The 14,993-nt window shown below is 33.5% G+C and overlaps 5 protein-coding genes across 5 annotated transcripts; 2 read left to right on the plus strand and 3 right to left on the minus strand.

The window, feature by feature from the left end:
• Positions 1 to 1,101: 1,101 nt before the first annotated feature.
• Positions 1,102 to 3,694, minus strand: LOC108739633 (transmembrane protein 185B). The gene is made up of 7 exons (XM_018473620.1): positions 3,543 to 3,694; positions 3,191 to 3,367; positions 2,927 to 3,134; positions 2,382 to 2,507; positions 2,187 to 2,321; positions 1,743 to 1,866; positions 1,102 to 1,602 (listed from the first exon to the last, which is right to left on the minus strand). The coding sequence occupies exons 1-7, from the start codon at positions 3,578 to 3,580 to the stop codon at positions 1,394 to 1,396; spliced, it is 1,017 nt and encodes a 338-aa protein (XP_018329122.1). The 5' UTR covers positions 3,581 to 3,694; the 3' UTR covers positions 1,102 to 1,393.
• A 97-nt stretch (positions 3,695 to 3,791) lies between these two features.
• LOC108739632 (septin-1) lies at positions 3,792 to 6,110 on the minus strand. Its single transcript, XM_018473619.1, has 6 exons — positions 5,947 to 6,110; positions 5,634 to 5,826; positions 5,042 to 5,300; positions 4,770 to 4,974; positions 4,432 to 4,706; positions 3,792 to 4,365 (listed from the first exon to the last, which is right to left on the minus strand). The coding sequence occupies exons 1-6, from the start codon at positions 5,968 to 5,970 to the stop codon at positions 4,245 to 4,247; spliced, it is 1,077 nt and encodes a 358-aa protein (XP_018329121.1). The 5' UTR covers positions 5,971 to 6,110; the 3' UTR covers positions 3,792 to 4,244.
• A 380-nt stretch (positions 6,111 to 6,490) lies between these two features.
• LOC108739636 (mediator of RNA polymerase II transcription subunit 21) lies at positions 6,491 to 7,291 on the plus strand. Its single transcript, XM_018473623.2, has 3 exons — positions 6,491 to 6,658; positions 6,727 to 6,942; positions 7,004 to 7,291. Exons 1-3 carry the CDS (start codon positions 6,617 to 6,619, stop codon positions 7,169 to 7,171), a joined length of 426 nt encoding a protein of 141 aa, XP_018329125.1. The 5' UTR covers positions 6,491 to 6,616; the 3' UTR covers positions 7,172 to 7,291.
• Positions 7,292 to 7,315: 24 nt separating this feature from the next.
• LOC108739605 (histone-lysine N-methyltransferase SETD1) lies at positions 7,316 to 13,345 on the minus strand. Its single transcript, XM_025973342.1, has 14 exons — positions 13,162 to 13,345; positions 12,736 to 12,966; positions 11,853 to 12,485; positions 11,445 to 11,792; positions 11,235 to 11,386; positions 11,005 to 11,168; positions 10,591 to 10,930; positions 10,131 to 10,525; positions 9,829 to 10,043; positions 8,943 to 9,762; positions 8,538 to 8,877; positions 8,185 to 8,478; positions 7,753 to 8,105; positions 7,316 to 7,692 (listed from the first exon to the last, which is right to left on the minus strand). The coding sequence occupies exons 1-14, from the start codon at positions 13,176 to 13,178 to the stop codon at positions 7,519 to 7,521; spliced, it is 4,476 nt and encodes a 1,491-aa protein (XP_025829127.1). The 5' UTR covers positions 13,179 to 13,345; the 3' UTR covers positions 7,316 to 7,518.
• A 117-nt stretch (positions 13,346 to 13,462) lies between these two features.
• LOC108739637 (cytochrome b-c1 complex subunit 6, mitochondrial) lies at positions 13,463 to 14,010 on the plus strand. Its single transcript, XM_018473624.2, has 2 exons — positions 13,463 to 13,661; positions 13,731 to 14,010. Exons 1-2 carry the CDS (start codon positions 13,575 to 13,577, stop codon positions 13,899 to 13,901), a joined length of 258 nt encoding a protein of 85 aa, XP_018329126.1. The 5' UTR covers positions 13,463 to 13,574; the 3' UTR covers positions 13,902 to 14,010.
• The last annotated feature ends 983 nt before the right edge of the window (positions 14,011 to 14,993 follow it).

Raw genomic sequence — 14,993 nt, forward strand, 5'->3', positions numbered from 1 at the left:
CACAAATGACACAGCACATTTCCTATTTAAGTACCTAGACGTTTACTCGATTTCATTTGATCTGATAAGAACATCGAAATCAAAAAACCGAAAGTTTCCTATTGTTGTTATTATTAAAATAAGTTTGCAGTGGTGCTAATTTTAATTTCTTTTTTACTATTCGTTGTTAAATGTTGGGTAAAAATTAGCGCCTTTTGACGAATGTTAGATACCACGAATTCCATAAGGATATTAAACTGCGATTTCTAAGTAGCAATTAAATACTTAGCAAAATATACGCGATTATTCAGTGAATAAAATCTTTGTTCTTTGAATGCTTTACATATGCCATTGATCTCGACATATGTTGAAATATGTAGAAACATTTTAATTAACGAGAAAATCAAGTTACGCCGCGTTTCGACTTCCCAAGAAATCATCCTCAGTTAAAGTAAACTGAGGGTAGGTAACAAGTTTTTGTGTGGAATTTGGGGTTTTAGCATTTATCTTAAACAATAGTTTTAATATAAAGAAATTATGAGTGGCGTCAGCAAGTATTATTACGTAAATGGAAGTTAGTATTAGCAATTTCTTATGTTGTAGTGTACGATGTGTTGCATACCCGTGAATAAACAACCACTTGAAGCAATGGTACTAACAGTTTCGAGCTCACAGTAACTAATAGGAGGGTAAAACTAGTAGCGAAAAGAAAAATTTTATGTAAATATTAACTAGTACATGTTTCCCAACACGAAACTACACTCCAATAAAAATCCTTGATGTTATCGATAAAAATCTAAACCACAATCAGATTGTACAATAGAAAAATGTATTTTATTAAAATTTGTTCCTATTCCGACCAAGGTTTTTATTATTTGCAAACACTTTTCTTAATGTTTACTTACAGATAAATTTACAACTGTTTTTAATTTAAACAGTTAACTTTTGAATATTTTATAGGTACATCAATAATCACAACACTTGTGATAACGAACAATCTTAAGGGTTCCCTTGTAGGTACCCTTTTTCCGTATTCAAAACCGATTTTAACTGTTCGAAGTTTTCCTACAAAATCAATGAACCAAACGAAACATGTAAAGGGGTTAACAAATAAAACTTGCATTCGTCCATGTTTTTTATTGGTAAAAATACTGCTTTTGTAGAAAAAAACTATTACTACTACGACAGCTACACGTTATGTACAAAATTTTGTTTATCAGTTAGCGCTAAACTTATTAGTAGTTTGTTGAACAGTACGTTATTGATGATGCACGATCGGTCGAAACGAAAAACAAAAATACAATTCCTGCTGTTTTTATTAAACAAAAGAAAGAAAAAAATGTAGACTAAAAAAATGACCTATTCCTACTTTACATTATTTGCAACATATAAAAAAAAAAATGATAATGAAAAATCAGTCAGGTAATTCGATTGAGACTATTGGTAATACCGGCTTAAATAAGTCGGCCCTTCTAACAACATGTCCGCCTTTTTCCGACTGTTGCTCCAGTTCCACCCCATTTCTATGGCGTTCGCTGTGATAAGCTATGTTTCCGTACTCTTGTAAGAGAGGACAAACGCTCAATATAAAAGAACAAAAGTCTTTTCTCATTCCAAACCACCCTTCAAAAATAACACGTGAAATAAAGCAATCGGAATTACTTCTTTCAACTATTTTATATACAGGGTGATCTCGCGTTCGCAATTCGTTCTTTTCACCCTGTATATACAATAGAAGAAATACGCCATTTTTGGTAGCTTACATTTGTTGCCCCCTTTTGAGTTGAAAGACATCAAAATGAGAGTCACAAACGACACCATGAGTGGTATTGCCACTGAGGTATGACTTATTTCAATATCCTCATCTAGTTTATTTGCTAGGAGAACCTGCAAAGAACATCCCCGTTTACGATATTCCCAATTTATTTATTATTAAACTATATGAAACACATTGAAGTTCAATAATGGCTAATATTAAATACTAATGTGAAAATTCATTCCAAATTTTCATCCACTATAAATAATCACCCCAAATTAATAAGTAGCTTAATGGTCAGAGCATAAGTACGTAAAGCGGTAGGTCCCGGGTTCGATTCCCGACGAGGGCTGACAATTTTTCCGCATTAATTTGAGGTAATTTATCGTGGATAAAAATTATGAATTAATTTTAACAGTAATATTTATTATTAAACGACGACTTTTATCACCTGAAATATTAGCACTGGAATAACGAGAAATGTGTAACCCAGTGCTGTTTGAAAACTAGACCTTCTTTGTTGAGCGTTTACTTCTGGTGTTCTAAGTAATATACCCGCAAAAATAATTGTGTACAAAACCCCCACCTGTAAGGTAAATTATTTTTTTTTAAACACCTACCAATCGTTTTATTACATTTTACTCACTAAAGCCAAACACATTACAATCCAAAGAGGTACAAAAACTACCTCCCAAGACCAACCAATAAACTCATCTAAACGTAGTGCTAAGAATATAAATTGCAGAACGTTGACCGCACAAAATAACTCCAACTAGAACGAAATTTTTAGTATTAACCATGTAATCATTTTACAGACAGTACTGTATAAATTAATAATAACATGTACAGTACATATAGTCAGGTGTCCATTTTCAATTGATGCGGTGGTACATTAATTTATAAGCATGTACACGCGCATACAATGTTTTTGAACTAGTAAAATTGCAAAATATAAAACAAACGATAGACAAAAGAAAAGAAGTTCAACAATAACAGAAAATAAATAAATACAACCAAGTTTCTCAATATTTATTATTACAATACGTATAAAAGAGATCACTCTTCTTGAAGGAGAGTGTGTGCATGTAAACCTGCTTGTAAATAAAAAAGGGGGTTAATAATTAGTTGTTGTTCACATAAAATATACTCAGTTCATAGGGCAAAAGGATATTCAGTTAATTGGGAACTCACCTCGAAAGATCTATCATGTTTAACAGCCCAAATACATACAGCAATGCTTACAATTGATATAAATATAAGAGGAATAAATACTAAGATCCACAAGTGTCTCCCTGATTCCAGTTTATCACAAACAAGCAGTTCAAACATTAACAAAATTAAATGCAGAGCCAAAGATATGAGCATTGCTTTGTAATGGATGTACGCTTCACCTTCAAGTCTAAAATAAAATTTATGGTATATTTTGGTAAATAATTGAATTAATTAGTTAACAACCTAAAGTGTGGATAACGCCACCAGACATAACTACCGACAGTGGCCCCTAAAATTACTAAAGCCTTCCATACCCAAATTGGTGCAAATATCCACCAATACGACCATTTTATATGATTGTCTAAGCGTAATGAGAAAAACGCTACAAATATTAATAAACAACTGTGCACCACAAACTTACTGAAAATAAAAAAATAACTCCTCAATTCTTTGTAATTTTCAAAATAAATAATGTAAACAAACATGAGTGGAGCTAGGTTATCTACATATTTTTAACACTAAAAGTACATTGACCTACATTTGTACTAGATATTTATAATTTATCTATTCTGTAGAATTAAATTCATACATTTACCTAGGATTAAAGTCTTGAAATAGTTGCTGTAAGTTCATTTTCTAATTTGCAAACAACCATTATTATGCCATCTAGTACACAACTGACAGTAGCTAAAATGACGCTCTTTATTTGAACTACGAGGTGCGCATCATTTGAACTATAGCAGGCGCTCCATTCGAACTACAAGTTAAAACTCAAAAATTCCGGGAAATTCAAAAGTGTATGGGGGTGGGTTCTTCACAATAGCTGTAAAATTAGAAAAAAGTATTAATTTTACCACGTACACTCTTTATTAGTTTTAAAATTTTCAATAAACGGGCGTAAAGGTTTTCAAAAACACCAAACACATTAAAATTGAATCAGGCCTCATTTACCTACAAACATACCATCCACAAAGGTTAAATAATAAAAATTTATGTTCTTTTTTCACATATAATACCTATAAAAATATCAAATCTGAAGTTTTTAATGATACTGGTAATAGAATGCTTATTAATTAAGTACAATAAATGAGTATTCATTTCTTTTTACGTATTATATAAAAATACGTCTTAATTTAAGGTAAGTAATTAAATGATAGCGATATGCATACTCATATACGTAAATATTTATATATAATATATTCGTCGCAAAAGGAACGGTCCCTTTTTACTTTTTTTCTTTTGTCATTAGTAATATTAAAATAATAATCTTGCACAGCTCCTTTGTCTTTTGGCACTTTTATTGCTGCTGTTGTATTTTCTTTTGCATTGCAGCCAACATTTCTTGCATTTTTTTAAGTTCCGCCTCTTTCTCAGCCAAAATGCGATCTTTTTCGCTTATTGAACCATTTTCCGAAATCCTAGAAGAGTTTCATCAATAAAAAAAAAACAATTAATATAACGGTAAAAATGCTCTAATTTATTACGTGTTGCGTTTCGATGTAGGCGTAGGTGGGGGTGCCCCCTTCGCAAGTCTCTCTGACCTATAATTTTCATAATGCACTTCGTGGGTGACCTCTTGCATATCTTGCATATGCGTTATGAGCATCGTACGAAGTTTGATAAAATCGCAATGCTCGGGGTTTTCAACTTCAACTACCCCCCACGGATATAAGCGACCCCTCACTTTACGACCCTTTACTTCCATCATTGTGTTAGAACCACAAACAGCAAATGGTACCGCTTGTTTCAATTGGCGAACCTTTAAACAAACGTTTTAATAGCAAATGCGAAACGAAAACGAGAATTTAAAGTGATTGGAGACCTGCTCTTTGTATTCTTCGTCCTCGTCTGAATCGCATTCTGGTAACTGGTAAATTTTTATGCCGTTATCCCGAATTTCGTCCATCACTTTGTTCTTAAGTCTTTGCATTTCTTTTTTCGTTAAAACGTCCGCTTTTGCAATTACAGGAATAATATTAACTTTATTATGTAATTGTTTCATGAATTCTATATCTAAGGGCTTCAACCTAAAAAATTCAACTTCCAATTTAAATGCAACATTTTTATGGTAGGTATACAATGTATTTAGTTTACCCATGGCCAAATGGTGAAATAAAATAGAAGCAACAGTGTATGCGATTATCAACGATATTTCTTCGATTTAAGCCCGATTCGTCTCTTAAGAAACGCTCAAATTGCTCATCTATGTATCGAATTATGGCCTTGAAACAATCTGTGTTATCAATAGCATCTCCATATCCTGGAGTATCAACTACTGTTAATCTAAGTTTTACACCACGTTCTTCTATCTCTACAGTCGATGCATCTAATTTTACAGTTTGTTTGCCTTTTTCTACAATTACAACATAATCAACACTCGGTTTATTATCTATGTTATAAAAAATTAAATATTACAATATAGAAACAATTGTTTGAGAAATTCTCAATGTGCTTTTGTCACAAAATTTCATAAAGAAGTCTTGTATATGATAAGAAAGCTATAACATTTATGAAATATGTAAATATAAGGAACTTATTCATGTAGATAAGAATGAAAACAATTACTTTATACAATAAATAGGTAAATAGGTAACAAGGTAAATACTCAGTTTTAATTGGTAACTCCAATAATGAGACTATAAAAACAACATAGTATAGCAGTTTTCATGAAAATAGATTATCTTACCAATAGCATCCGGAACTATTCGTTCAGGATAAAGATCAGTCAAGAAAAGTGAATTCACGAGCGTAGATTTGCCCAATCCACTTTCACCTACGACCATAAGGGTAAATTCAAAACCCTTTTTCACGGATTTTCGATGTACTTGATTAGGTAAATTTGCAAAGCCTACATAACCTGGGGTCTCTAAGCTAGAAAACTAGAAAATACACATATAAGTTATTGACCGATAAAACTTCTAATGTAAACAACAGTAAACATTTTCAGTGACGAACCACACCTGGTACGAATAGAAAAGGAAATAATGACTAAAACTTACACTTTTAACAGACTCATTAGACATTTCGTGCTTTATTCGGAACCTGGTTAAGTAAAAAAAAAATAATAACCGATAAAATAAAGCAAAATTTCGGAAAAAAACACAAAACTCTGGACAATTCAACAAATATTAATAAACCGCTGTCATGTTCTACATCAAGGTCATTATGGTACCATAGATCATTGACATGTACGTCGATGACATAGATAATGATACCTAAAGTGGCGTCTGTGTTCAATAGAAGTAGAATAAAATATAACAGTGGCGTAACAACTTGGAGGATTCCTATACATTAAATAAATACTGATTCCATCATTACAAATCTCGCATTAAGATTAAGTATTATAAGAGACTCAGTACTGTTATGTAAATTAATTAATTAAGTTATTAATCAACTTACAAATAATATCACCATGTATTGAGAAAATTCTTTTAATTCTATGAAGTAACGTCAATGGAGTAACCATTGAAATGTGTTATCTGTGGTTGAAAATTAACTCTTTATCTATGATTAACCCATAGTCTCATCTTGTCTATAAGTCTTATCTATGGCCATAGCAATGGCCGCAATGGCTAACAAACCAAAAGAATTTACTTAGGTTAGGTACAACTGTTTGTTTTTATTTTTATTTGCATGTAAAAAACATAAACCACCTTTTAAACAACGATAATGGCAGATCGTTTAACTCAATTGCAGGATTGCATCAATCAGGTTAATTTGTTCAATAATGTCCTCACTATTGCAGCTCAATACTAATTATTTGCTCATTATTATTTTAGTTAGCAGAACACTTTTGCAATAGTATTGGAATTTTGCAACAGTTTGCTTCTCCAAGTAAATTTCCAGGCTTTGATAGAACTGGCTCCCAAACACCACAACAACAAACTCAGGATGACTATGTGCAATTGTTTACTACACTTATTGCACGTTGTTCCAAAGATATCGATACCCTCATAGAGTCCTTGCCTAGTGAAGAAAGTTCTACAGAACTGCAGGTAACTAAATCAAAAGTTTCATTAATTATAGTTCTTGATTTTACTGAGCTAATTGTTTCAGCTTCAGAGCTTAAAAGTTCTTGAAGCAGAAAATCAAGAAACTGCCGAGAGGTTGGAAGCTATTGTTCATAGGGGCCAAGAACTTTTAGATCAAATACAAATTGCCTTAAGTGACATCTCACAAGCTCAGCTTGAAATGCAGTATCCCGCAAAAAAGAATTTATTATAAGGATTAGACTGTCTCTCAAATTTATATTTCTTTTTTCATTTACAAAATTGCTTTAAGTTAATTTTACTTTAGATATCCTACTTGTAAGATGGATGAGAAGAAAATAAAAGATAATTTTTAGTTTTACAATTACTATTAATGGGTGGTAGAATAATTATATACAAATATTTACAAGTTTTTTTTAACTTTTTACGCTCACTTCATCACCTGGTTCTTACAGGAAATGATGACTGTGAGAATGATATATACACAAAGTTCAGAAGTTCAGTAATAACTCAGAAACGAACACACAAGCATTCACAAGGTCCTTCTGTTGGAAAAAAGTAATAATTATAATTAAAAGTTACCTAATTCAAAGTACCGCGACAAGTGGCAGCGCCACAAAGACAAGGAATCTTTTCATCCTCGATTGGAAATTTATAATCGTAGGTTATTTCTTCGTTCACACCTATCGGTTGTTTCGAATAAATCACAATTTTCTTTTGGGATTCTATCGTTATGACTTTGGCGTAACAGTTCGGCTAAAATAAACATGCATGTTTTACAATAGCTGTAATTTCTTGTACAATGTTAATACTAACGTTGCAACTGTGATTGATGAATCGTGCTAAATTTCCACATTTCGTTGCGTCTATTATGGTTTCGAGATCTATTCGGAAAAGATAGGAACTGCCGATACCAGCGGCCTCATAATTGGACTCGCGCAAATCGGCTACACTAGGTCGTACCATCTGTCCAACATACTCAATTACCATTTCATCCGCCGCAATGGGTTCCATTGCAAATAGACCCCAATCATGAATAGCTGATTTTGCGAATTTTAAATGTTTCTTGCGAAATTTAAGCTGATTAAATTTAAGCAGATCAGAATCAGTATCTGTTCCGAATGCCGTCAGTAGACGACGTTGATTCGATCTGGCTTCCCTTGAAATACCTTAAAAACAAATCGATATAAAAGTTTGACTTTATTTAAAATAAATATTTAAATTCTTTTTTTCTTTGTTCATTTTTACCTTGTGTTTTTGAGAGAGTAACGTTAGAAGAAACAATTGCGTTCGACCTTGTGTGATGATACTTGTATTTTGCTTTTTCGTGAGCTTCAATTTTATAATAGCCCTCCGTTCGCGCACACCCTGTTGAATGCAGTCGTAAATCTTCGCGTTTTCGACGTTTCGGTGGGCTAGAATATAGATCGGTGACACAATGATCCACCCAGTGAGTATCGTTTAACCAATAACCAATAGAATCGATCGAAAGCATCGCTTCATACGATTCTTTCATATACCTAATATCTTCGATATCAATACCTAAACAACGGAACGGTAATTAAAATTATGTTGTAATTAAATACAGTACGTTTTTGTACCTTTTGTCAAAAATTCGTACAGAATACCCATTTCAGCCACCATATCTCGCTCCTTGTGTTTAACATTGTGAATTTGCACAGGAACATTACTGGATGGGACATGTTCTTGGTAATTACCGTACTCGAGTAATTTCTGCAACTCGTGCATTTTACGTACATTATGCTTCTGTTTGCGCTGTCGTGGTGGTTTTGTAGGTTTATCATTCCAATCGTTTTCTTTAATCGCTACGACGTCATCCTTTTTGCGTTCACGTTCTTGGACGTGTTCTTCAGGTGTTGCAGTTTCCAAATCTTCATTTTCCTTTTGTGGAGGCATACAGTACGAATGTTCTATAGTCACCTGTAATTTTTATAAACATTATATAATACACTGTGACAGTATAAAAGTACCAATTCGAGACCCACCTGAGACTTGGGACTGCTTGAATCGATCGAAGACTCAGACAAACTTTTCGATCTTTCGATAGTTCCATTGCTAATCACTTTGCTTTCTGTTTGTGTTTTGCTTACCAAGTCTGGTTTTTCTTCCGCTTTTTTCCCTTCGTTTGCGGTTCTTTCAGAGGGAGGTTCGGGATTTTTCGACGTGCTTAAGTTCGCTTCTCTGTCAGTTTCCCTTTTCTCTAATATCTGACGTTCATTTTCCGAACTTTCTTCTTTATCAACCGCATATGTTTTCGACATACCTCGAGCTTGCCTTTCCGCTTTTTCCCGTTCTTCCCGCTCCTTTTCGATCTTCTCCATGTATTCCGTGTTACGTTTACGTCGTTCCAAATAAAATCGTTCTTCCTCGCTCATATCGCTGTCGCTTTCCAAAAAGCGCGAAAAATCGTTTCGTACAACGGCTTCACTTGTGGATTCGGATTTGTCAAGATTCTCTTCAACGTTTGCGTTCATTTGAATCGGTTCTGGGGTTTTGTTGCGTGGCTCGATGTCATCTTGAATTGGTGACATAGTATAATCCGCATTAGTTTCTTCCGCCGCAGATAAGTCTAAATCTTGGTTTTCATTTTGTCGCATGGGTGAAGAGAGTAACGTTTTAATTTCCATTTCACCATCTTCTTCAGTTTCAGATGCACTTTCATCAGAACTCGAATCATCGCTGCTCGAGCTAAATGTTGAACTGGCCGAACTAGTGCTTGAGCTGGAAGAAGTTTTCCGAACACGGCGTAATTGGCGCGACGTGCTTTGAGTATCTTCTGTATCAAAGTGGTGAACAATTTCTTCGCTACAAATAGTTAATGAATTCGCAAATTGTAAATAACTAGATAGATTATTATCTAATTAATTTTACCTATCTGACAATTTTCTTGAATCTTCATCTTCAATAACTGGCGAGGGTAATTTTTTTCTTCTGAAACTAGGCATTTTTGGTAATGACGCTCTTAAACCTAAACCAAATCCTACATTATCGAATGTTCCACTATACAAATTCTCCCTGTTGGACTCCAAAAGAATATTTATGTTATCTTTCGTTTGCAGTGAATCCTTATCAATTTGTAGCTCATCCTGTGCACATTTGTTTAAATTAAAAAAATTAATTTATCTATAAACTTTATTAAAATTATTGCCGATGGAATAGAGATTATTATTTACCTTATTAATCACCAATGTACTTTCATTTTCTTTTAAACTCTCTTCTTCCCACCAAGTTTCGAACTTTTTGAATGCAGTATTTTCGACCATCTTTTTATTGAAGTCTTTCTTGAGAATCTGCTTCAATTCTTGCGTGATTTGCTTGACGACTCCGTGAATAGTTGGTGCGTGTGGGTCGTCTTTTGGTATATCAGTCTTTCGCTGGCCAAATTGATAAGGTAAATAGGGTTGTGTCGTTTGAAACTGAGGGAACTGAGAATATTGAGGATGGGCAAGATGATACAGAGGTGGAGCCCCACCGTGCGGTTGCTGAGGACCGTAGGGATATGACTGATGCCAATCTGGCGTTACCGTGTAAGTGGTTCCTGGATACCCGTACGGTGTCGGAGGGTAACCTAAAAGAATAATTAAGCACAAATACAGAGGAATGGGGCTACACAAAACAATAAGTAACCATTACCAGGGTACTGCTGATGATAAGTATTATATGTAGATCCAGGAAATGGAGAAATATGCGATGGGGGTACGTTGACGTGACTTTCCGGTTTGGATTCTTCTATTTTAGCCTCTGTACTACTCAGAGACGAAAGGCTCATTTGGTCATCGTCCTTTTCTGTTTTGACTTCCTTTTTGTTAAATGATCTCGGCTCTATTGGACTGTAATTATTTCCAAGTCGTTCTCCCGTTAACAGTTCGTCTTCGCTAGACGAAATATCACTTCCAATTTTATCCATTTCAATTTTGACTTGCTTTAGAAGGGCAGTTGTTTCCAATGCTTCTCTTTGCCTTGCAACCAACGCCTGGAATTTTTTTTTGCAGATATATGTACAATAATATAGCCCTTAAATTGGCACATTATTTTTTTAAAAATTACCTGTTCTACTCCATTTCGATGGCATTCCAAATAAATTTCCCTGGACAAGAACGGAGAGGGGGTACACGATAAAGGAGCATCGTGATTTAATCTAGACACGTTTGTGTCTACATTGGGTGCGGGGGGATTAATCGGGAGATCACTCAGTGAAACACTTGAACGATCTAAAATTGATATTTTTTTTTTATAAACTTACAAATAAAACAAAAGACAAATACAGCTTATTTTACCATCATCGTCGCTATCGATAGAAGTTGACAATGGTAGCGAAGGCAAACCTTTATCACACAGTGACCTCGAATCGTCTTCCGAATCTACTGCCAAACTAAGAAAAGGAGGAGCCATTCCTCCAGACCCTTTCCCTTTTAACAGCAACGCTATCCTGCAAATGTCACAAATTGATATAATAATGTGAAATTTTATGGTACGTCATACCATACCTTGTATCTAAATCTAACGTTTTTCCTTCAGTCTCATCTTTTTCCTTTTCTTTTTTCCTTTTGCTTGAATTAACTTTCCGTTTGTCTCTGTCTCTGTCTCTAGAGTCTCTGTCTTTATCCCGTGCCTCTCTGGAGATATCTTTATCCCTCTCTGTTGTTTTTAATGCATGACTGTTAGCGGTGGACCATTTATGAATTGGAGGAATTGTGGGTGCCCTGTCCCACTGTTCGTTTGGTGTCCATTGGTGAGGTGGTACTGACCAAACATGTGGTGTGCCAACATGATGATGATAAGGTGTATTGTATGTATATTGATGGGATAAAGCAACATTATGAGGATAATCGTAACTAAAATGGATAAATTGCAACAGTTATCATAAATGCTTATAAAGTATGTATTTATTTTACGTTAAAGGTGTTGTATTTGCTGATCCAAAACTTGCGGAATAATCACTAGGGGCAGTATTGTATCCCATATCAGCACTTCCAGGAGTAGTAAATTCTCTTCCAGCATTAAGACTTCTACTATACGACAATCTTTCCTTTTCAAAGTATCTTTCTGTATCTTGCTCTTTTTCTTTTAGAAGACCTACCCGCAAATCTTCCTTTCCCTTTAACATTTCTTTTTCTTTTTCCTTAAAATCACTTTTTTTCTTTTCATCTTCAATCTTTTTAATATCCACGTCTACTTTAGGCTCTTCCACAAGCAATACGTTTTTTTTTTCAGTTGTCAATTCTTCAAACTTTTTTTTACATTGTTCACCAAAAGGATCCAAGAATACTTGTAAAACTTTTCCCATTACGCTGGTATTATTTAATTTTTCAACACAAGCCTTTGCACTCTCAATTGTCTCAAAAACTACTCTACCAAGGCCAAGATGTTTATTTGTAAATGAGTGGTAGTAAATGAAGAGTTCTTCTATTTCTCCAAACTTCTGAACCATGTCAGACAAGAACTGCTTATCAATGTTGTCATTAAGATGGAAAAAAGTTACTTCCAGTGGGGGAGGTTCTCCCACATAGTTAACATCTATTCTAAACCTTAGAGAAATATTGAGTATATGTCAGACACAGAGGAAAAACTATTAAAACAATAACAGTCAGATTGCAACTATGAAAAACAATGAAGCACCTTTAATATATTATATGTATATCTTTCCAGACAGGAAAAACAAACAAATATGAATGATAAACATTGTATACAGGTGTGTAAATAAATTCATTTTTTTGGTTATGCTTAAAAGGGAAGTTATTTCTAAAGGAGTCATAACACCAGCAAATTTATAACTACCTAGGTACTGGTAATTCCAATGTTTCCAATCTTGTCCAAATTTTAGTTAAATGAGATCGAGGATCTCTTGGCACTACAGGTGGGTAGCTAGGATCATTAGGAACTATTCCATCATATCTGTATAGTTTTGCAGTTCCCTTGACTAAAAATGGATCAACTAGAAGCTTATAATTTCTTGGGGCTTTTGCAGAACAATGGCTTTGAGGTGTTCGGTCCATCACACCATTCATTCTAAAAATGAAAGTCTTTTAAGTAACAGTGGAGTGTATCACATAAGACGAATTTACTTTCGAGCTTGTTCTAACCTTTTATCTTGTAAGTATAAAGATACCAAAAACAAGAAATTTTAAATTGTTTTGTCAATTTTTTTCATGATGATACAACAATTGCCAAACACTTGTATGAAATAATTAACACAATATCTACCTAAAAATAAATATCATTCACTAATTTCCTATGGCTTTTTCTACACAAACAACACTTTTCCAAAAATGTATTTTCGTCGAGATGTCGAAAGAACTATATGGCAAAGAACTTACTCTATACGATCGACTTATAACCAGTAGCCACTTCTAACAAACTTCTAAGTTCTAACCTCTACATAATATTTTATCTATGATATTTTAAGCATAGAACTGCATAGAACCATAGTAAATCATCTTATTCACAGATGTCTCTCGTTTTTCGTCGAATTCATAACCATAGATAAAATAGATGTATTAGAAAAGTCATTAACGTCATTTAAAAAGAATTGTCTTATGCAGGAGCTGTTACGCAAGTAGAAAAAATTAAATTATTTGCTAAAGAAGAGTGATTGTATTTATTTTAATAACGAAAACATGTTCTTTGGAAAAATCCTTTCTCGTCTTTTGCCTGTTATTAAAGCTGACGATGAAGATCTAGTCGATCCTCAACAAGAATTGAGGGTAGGTTTCAATTTTTATTAACTTAGACTGTGTTGGGTAAAATTTTAATTTACTTTCTCATTATTTAAGAATGAGTGTCGAGAATCGCACTGTAAGAACTTCGCTGAAAAATTAGAAGAATGTACTACAAGAGTCACTAGTAAAACCAAGACAACAGAAACTTGCGTTGAAGAATTGATAGATTTGATGCACTGCCTAGATCATTGTGTTACCCCACATCTGTTTTCGAAGCTTAAATAGATGAGTGACTTATTTTTCTGTAGATTTATCCATTAATAATTAAAAATTATAAATAGTGGATGTTGTTGTAAATAAAGATATCTGTAAAAAGAAATGGGTATTAATTAGATTGAATGTTTTGAATGAATTTCATTATAAAATTACCATTAACTTATGGGGCATACTTACAAGTTTATTAGATTATATACTTTTATTACATACTTGATAAAATAAATTGTAAATGCATAGGTATATATTTATAAAGGTATACTAAATTAAGCATGGAAAGTTGTGAGTAAAGTAACACTGTACAGAATAATTACCAGTTTCATGTAATTGTTTTTGGAAATTTACTGTAAACCAGTTTTGAGAACATCAAAACAGACCTTGCATACTCGAACAGGTTTATTTTCTCCAAATTTTATTATCGGTACCTCTTGATTTGAACATTTACTACACAAAATTCTACCGCAATGTCGACAATGATGTTTTCTTATGGTTACTGTGAAATTCTTTCCACACTCCTGACACATATCTGTCTGTGTCCATGGTACTTGCTGAGATAATTGATCTAACAATCTATAAAGTAGTTGTTTGGTAGCCACCTGATAAATTAAATTTATTTAGAAGAGATGTATGTATTAAGAAAGTTACTTATGTCTGACCTGATAATTAAAAATGGTAACCCTTTCGTTATTTTCGGCAGCTAAGCACGCATTTGCCTTTACTAGAATTCGGCACAAATTACCATTCCCTTTCATGTATGCCAATAATAACGGAGTATTGCCCTGTAATGGGTAATAAATAAAGCTGCGTCAGTAACGTCAAGAATTCAAAAATTTGAGAATGACTATAAATAAGTAACATAAGAATTGTCCAATAAAATTAATTAATCTTACTATATACCCTTATACAATTCAAACGTGTGATAAATATATAGTCAAAGGCCAAAATGTACATAAACGCTGTACAGAATGATTGGTTTATCCCTACATTCGCCCAACGCCTTTAAGTCAGCTTTTAAATACATACATAAACTTTCCACAACCTAATTATGTATTTATTTTAATTTTAATAGTAATAATTTCAATTATAGAATAAGGATAGATCAGT

The sequence above is a fragment of the Agrilus planipennis genome, unplaced genomic scaffold (genome assembly GCF_000699045.2).
Source record: "Agrilus planipennis isolate EAB-ADULT unplaced genomic scaffold, Apla_2.0 scaffold162, whole genome shotgun sequence".
Classification (NCBI taxonomy): Eukaryota; Metazoa; Arthropoda; class Insecta; order Coleoptera; family Buprestidae; genus Agrilus; species Agrilus planipennis.

What these genes read in the sequence shown, in the direction of transcription:
- LOC108739633 (XM_018473620.1), bottom strand. Translation starts at nt 3,580, where the DNA reads ATGAACTTACAGCAACTATTTCAAGACTTTAATCCTAG. An exon ending in TTGTAATGTGTTTGGCTTTA is followed by an intron (nt 2,322 to 2,381) that starts GTGAGTAAAATG and finishes TTTACCTTACAG; the next exon opens with GTGGGGGTTTTGTACACAAT. An exon ending in TTCCAGTGCTAATATTTCAG is followed by an intron (nt 1,867 to 2,186) that starts GTGATAAAAGTC and finishes TGTTCTTTGCAG; the next exon opens with GTTCTCCTAGCAAATAAACT.
- LOC108739632 (XM_018473619.1), bottom strand. Translation starts at nt 5,970, where the DNA reads ATGTCTAATGAGTCTGTTAAAAGT. An exon ending in AATAGTTCCGGATGCTATTG is followed by an intron (nt 5,301 to 5,633) that starts GTAAGATAATCT and finishes TTGTAATTGTAG; the next exon opens with AAAAAGGCAAACAAACTGTA. An exon ending in ACGAAGAATACAAAGAGCAG is followed by an intron (nt 4,707 to 4,769) that starts GTCTCCAATCAC and finishes GTTTGTTTAAAG; the next exon opens with GTTCGCCAATTGAAACAAGC.
- LOC108739636 (XM_018473623.2), top strand. Translation starts at nt 6,617, where the DNA reads ATGGCAGATCGTTTAACTCAATTGCAGGATTGCATCAATCAG. An exon ending in TGCAGGATTGCATCAATCAG is followed by an intron (nt 6,659 to 6,726) that starts GTTAATTTGTTC and finishes TTATTATTTTAG; the next exon opens with TTAGCAGAACACTTTTGCAA. An exon ending in AAAGTTCTACAGAACTGCAG is followed by an intron (nt 6,943 to 7,003) that starts GTAACTAAATCA and finishes TAATTGTTTCAG; the next exon opens with CTTCAGAGCTTAAAAGTTCT.
- LOC108739605 (XM_025973342.1), bottom strand. An exon ending in ATCGAAATGGAGTAGAACAG is followed by an intron (nt 10,931 to 11,004) that starts GTAATTTTTAAA and finishes AAAAAATTCCAG; the next exon opens with GCGTTGGTTGCAAGGCAAAG. An exon ending in TTATCATCAGCAGTACCCTG is followed by an intron (nt 10,526 to 10,590) that starts GTAATGGTTACT and finishes TTATTCTTTTAG; the next exon opens with GTTACCCTCCGACACCGTAC.
- LOC108739637 (XM_018473624.2), top strand. Translation starts at nt 13,575, where the DNA reads ATGTTCTTTGGAAAAATCCTTTCTCGTCTTTTGCCTGTTATTAAAGCT. An exon ending in ATCCTCAACAAGAATTGAGG is followed by an intron (nt 13,662 to 13,730) that starts GTAGGTTTCAAT and finishes TCATTATTTAAG; the next exon opens with AATGAGTGTCGAGAATCGCA.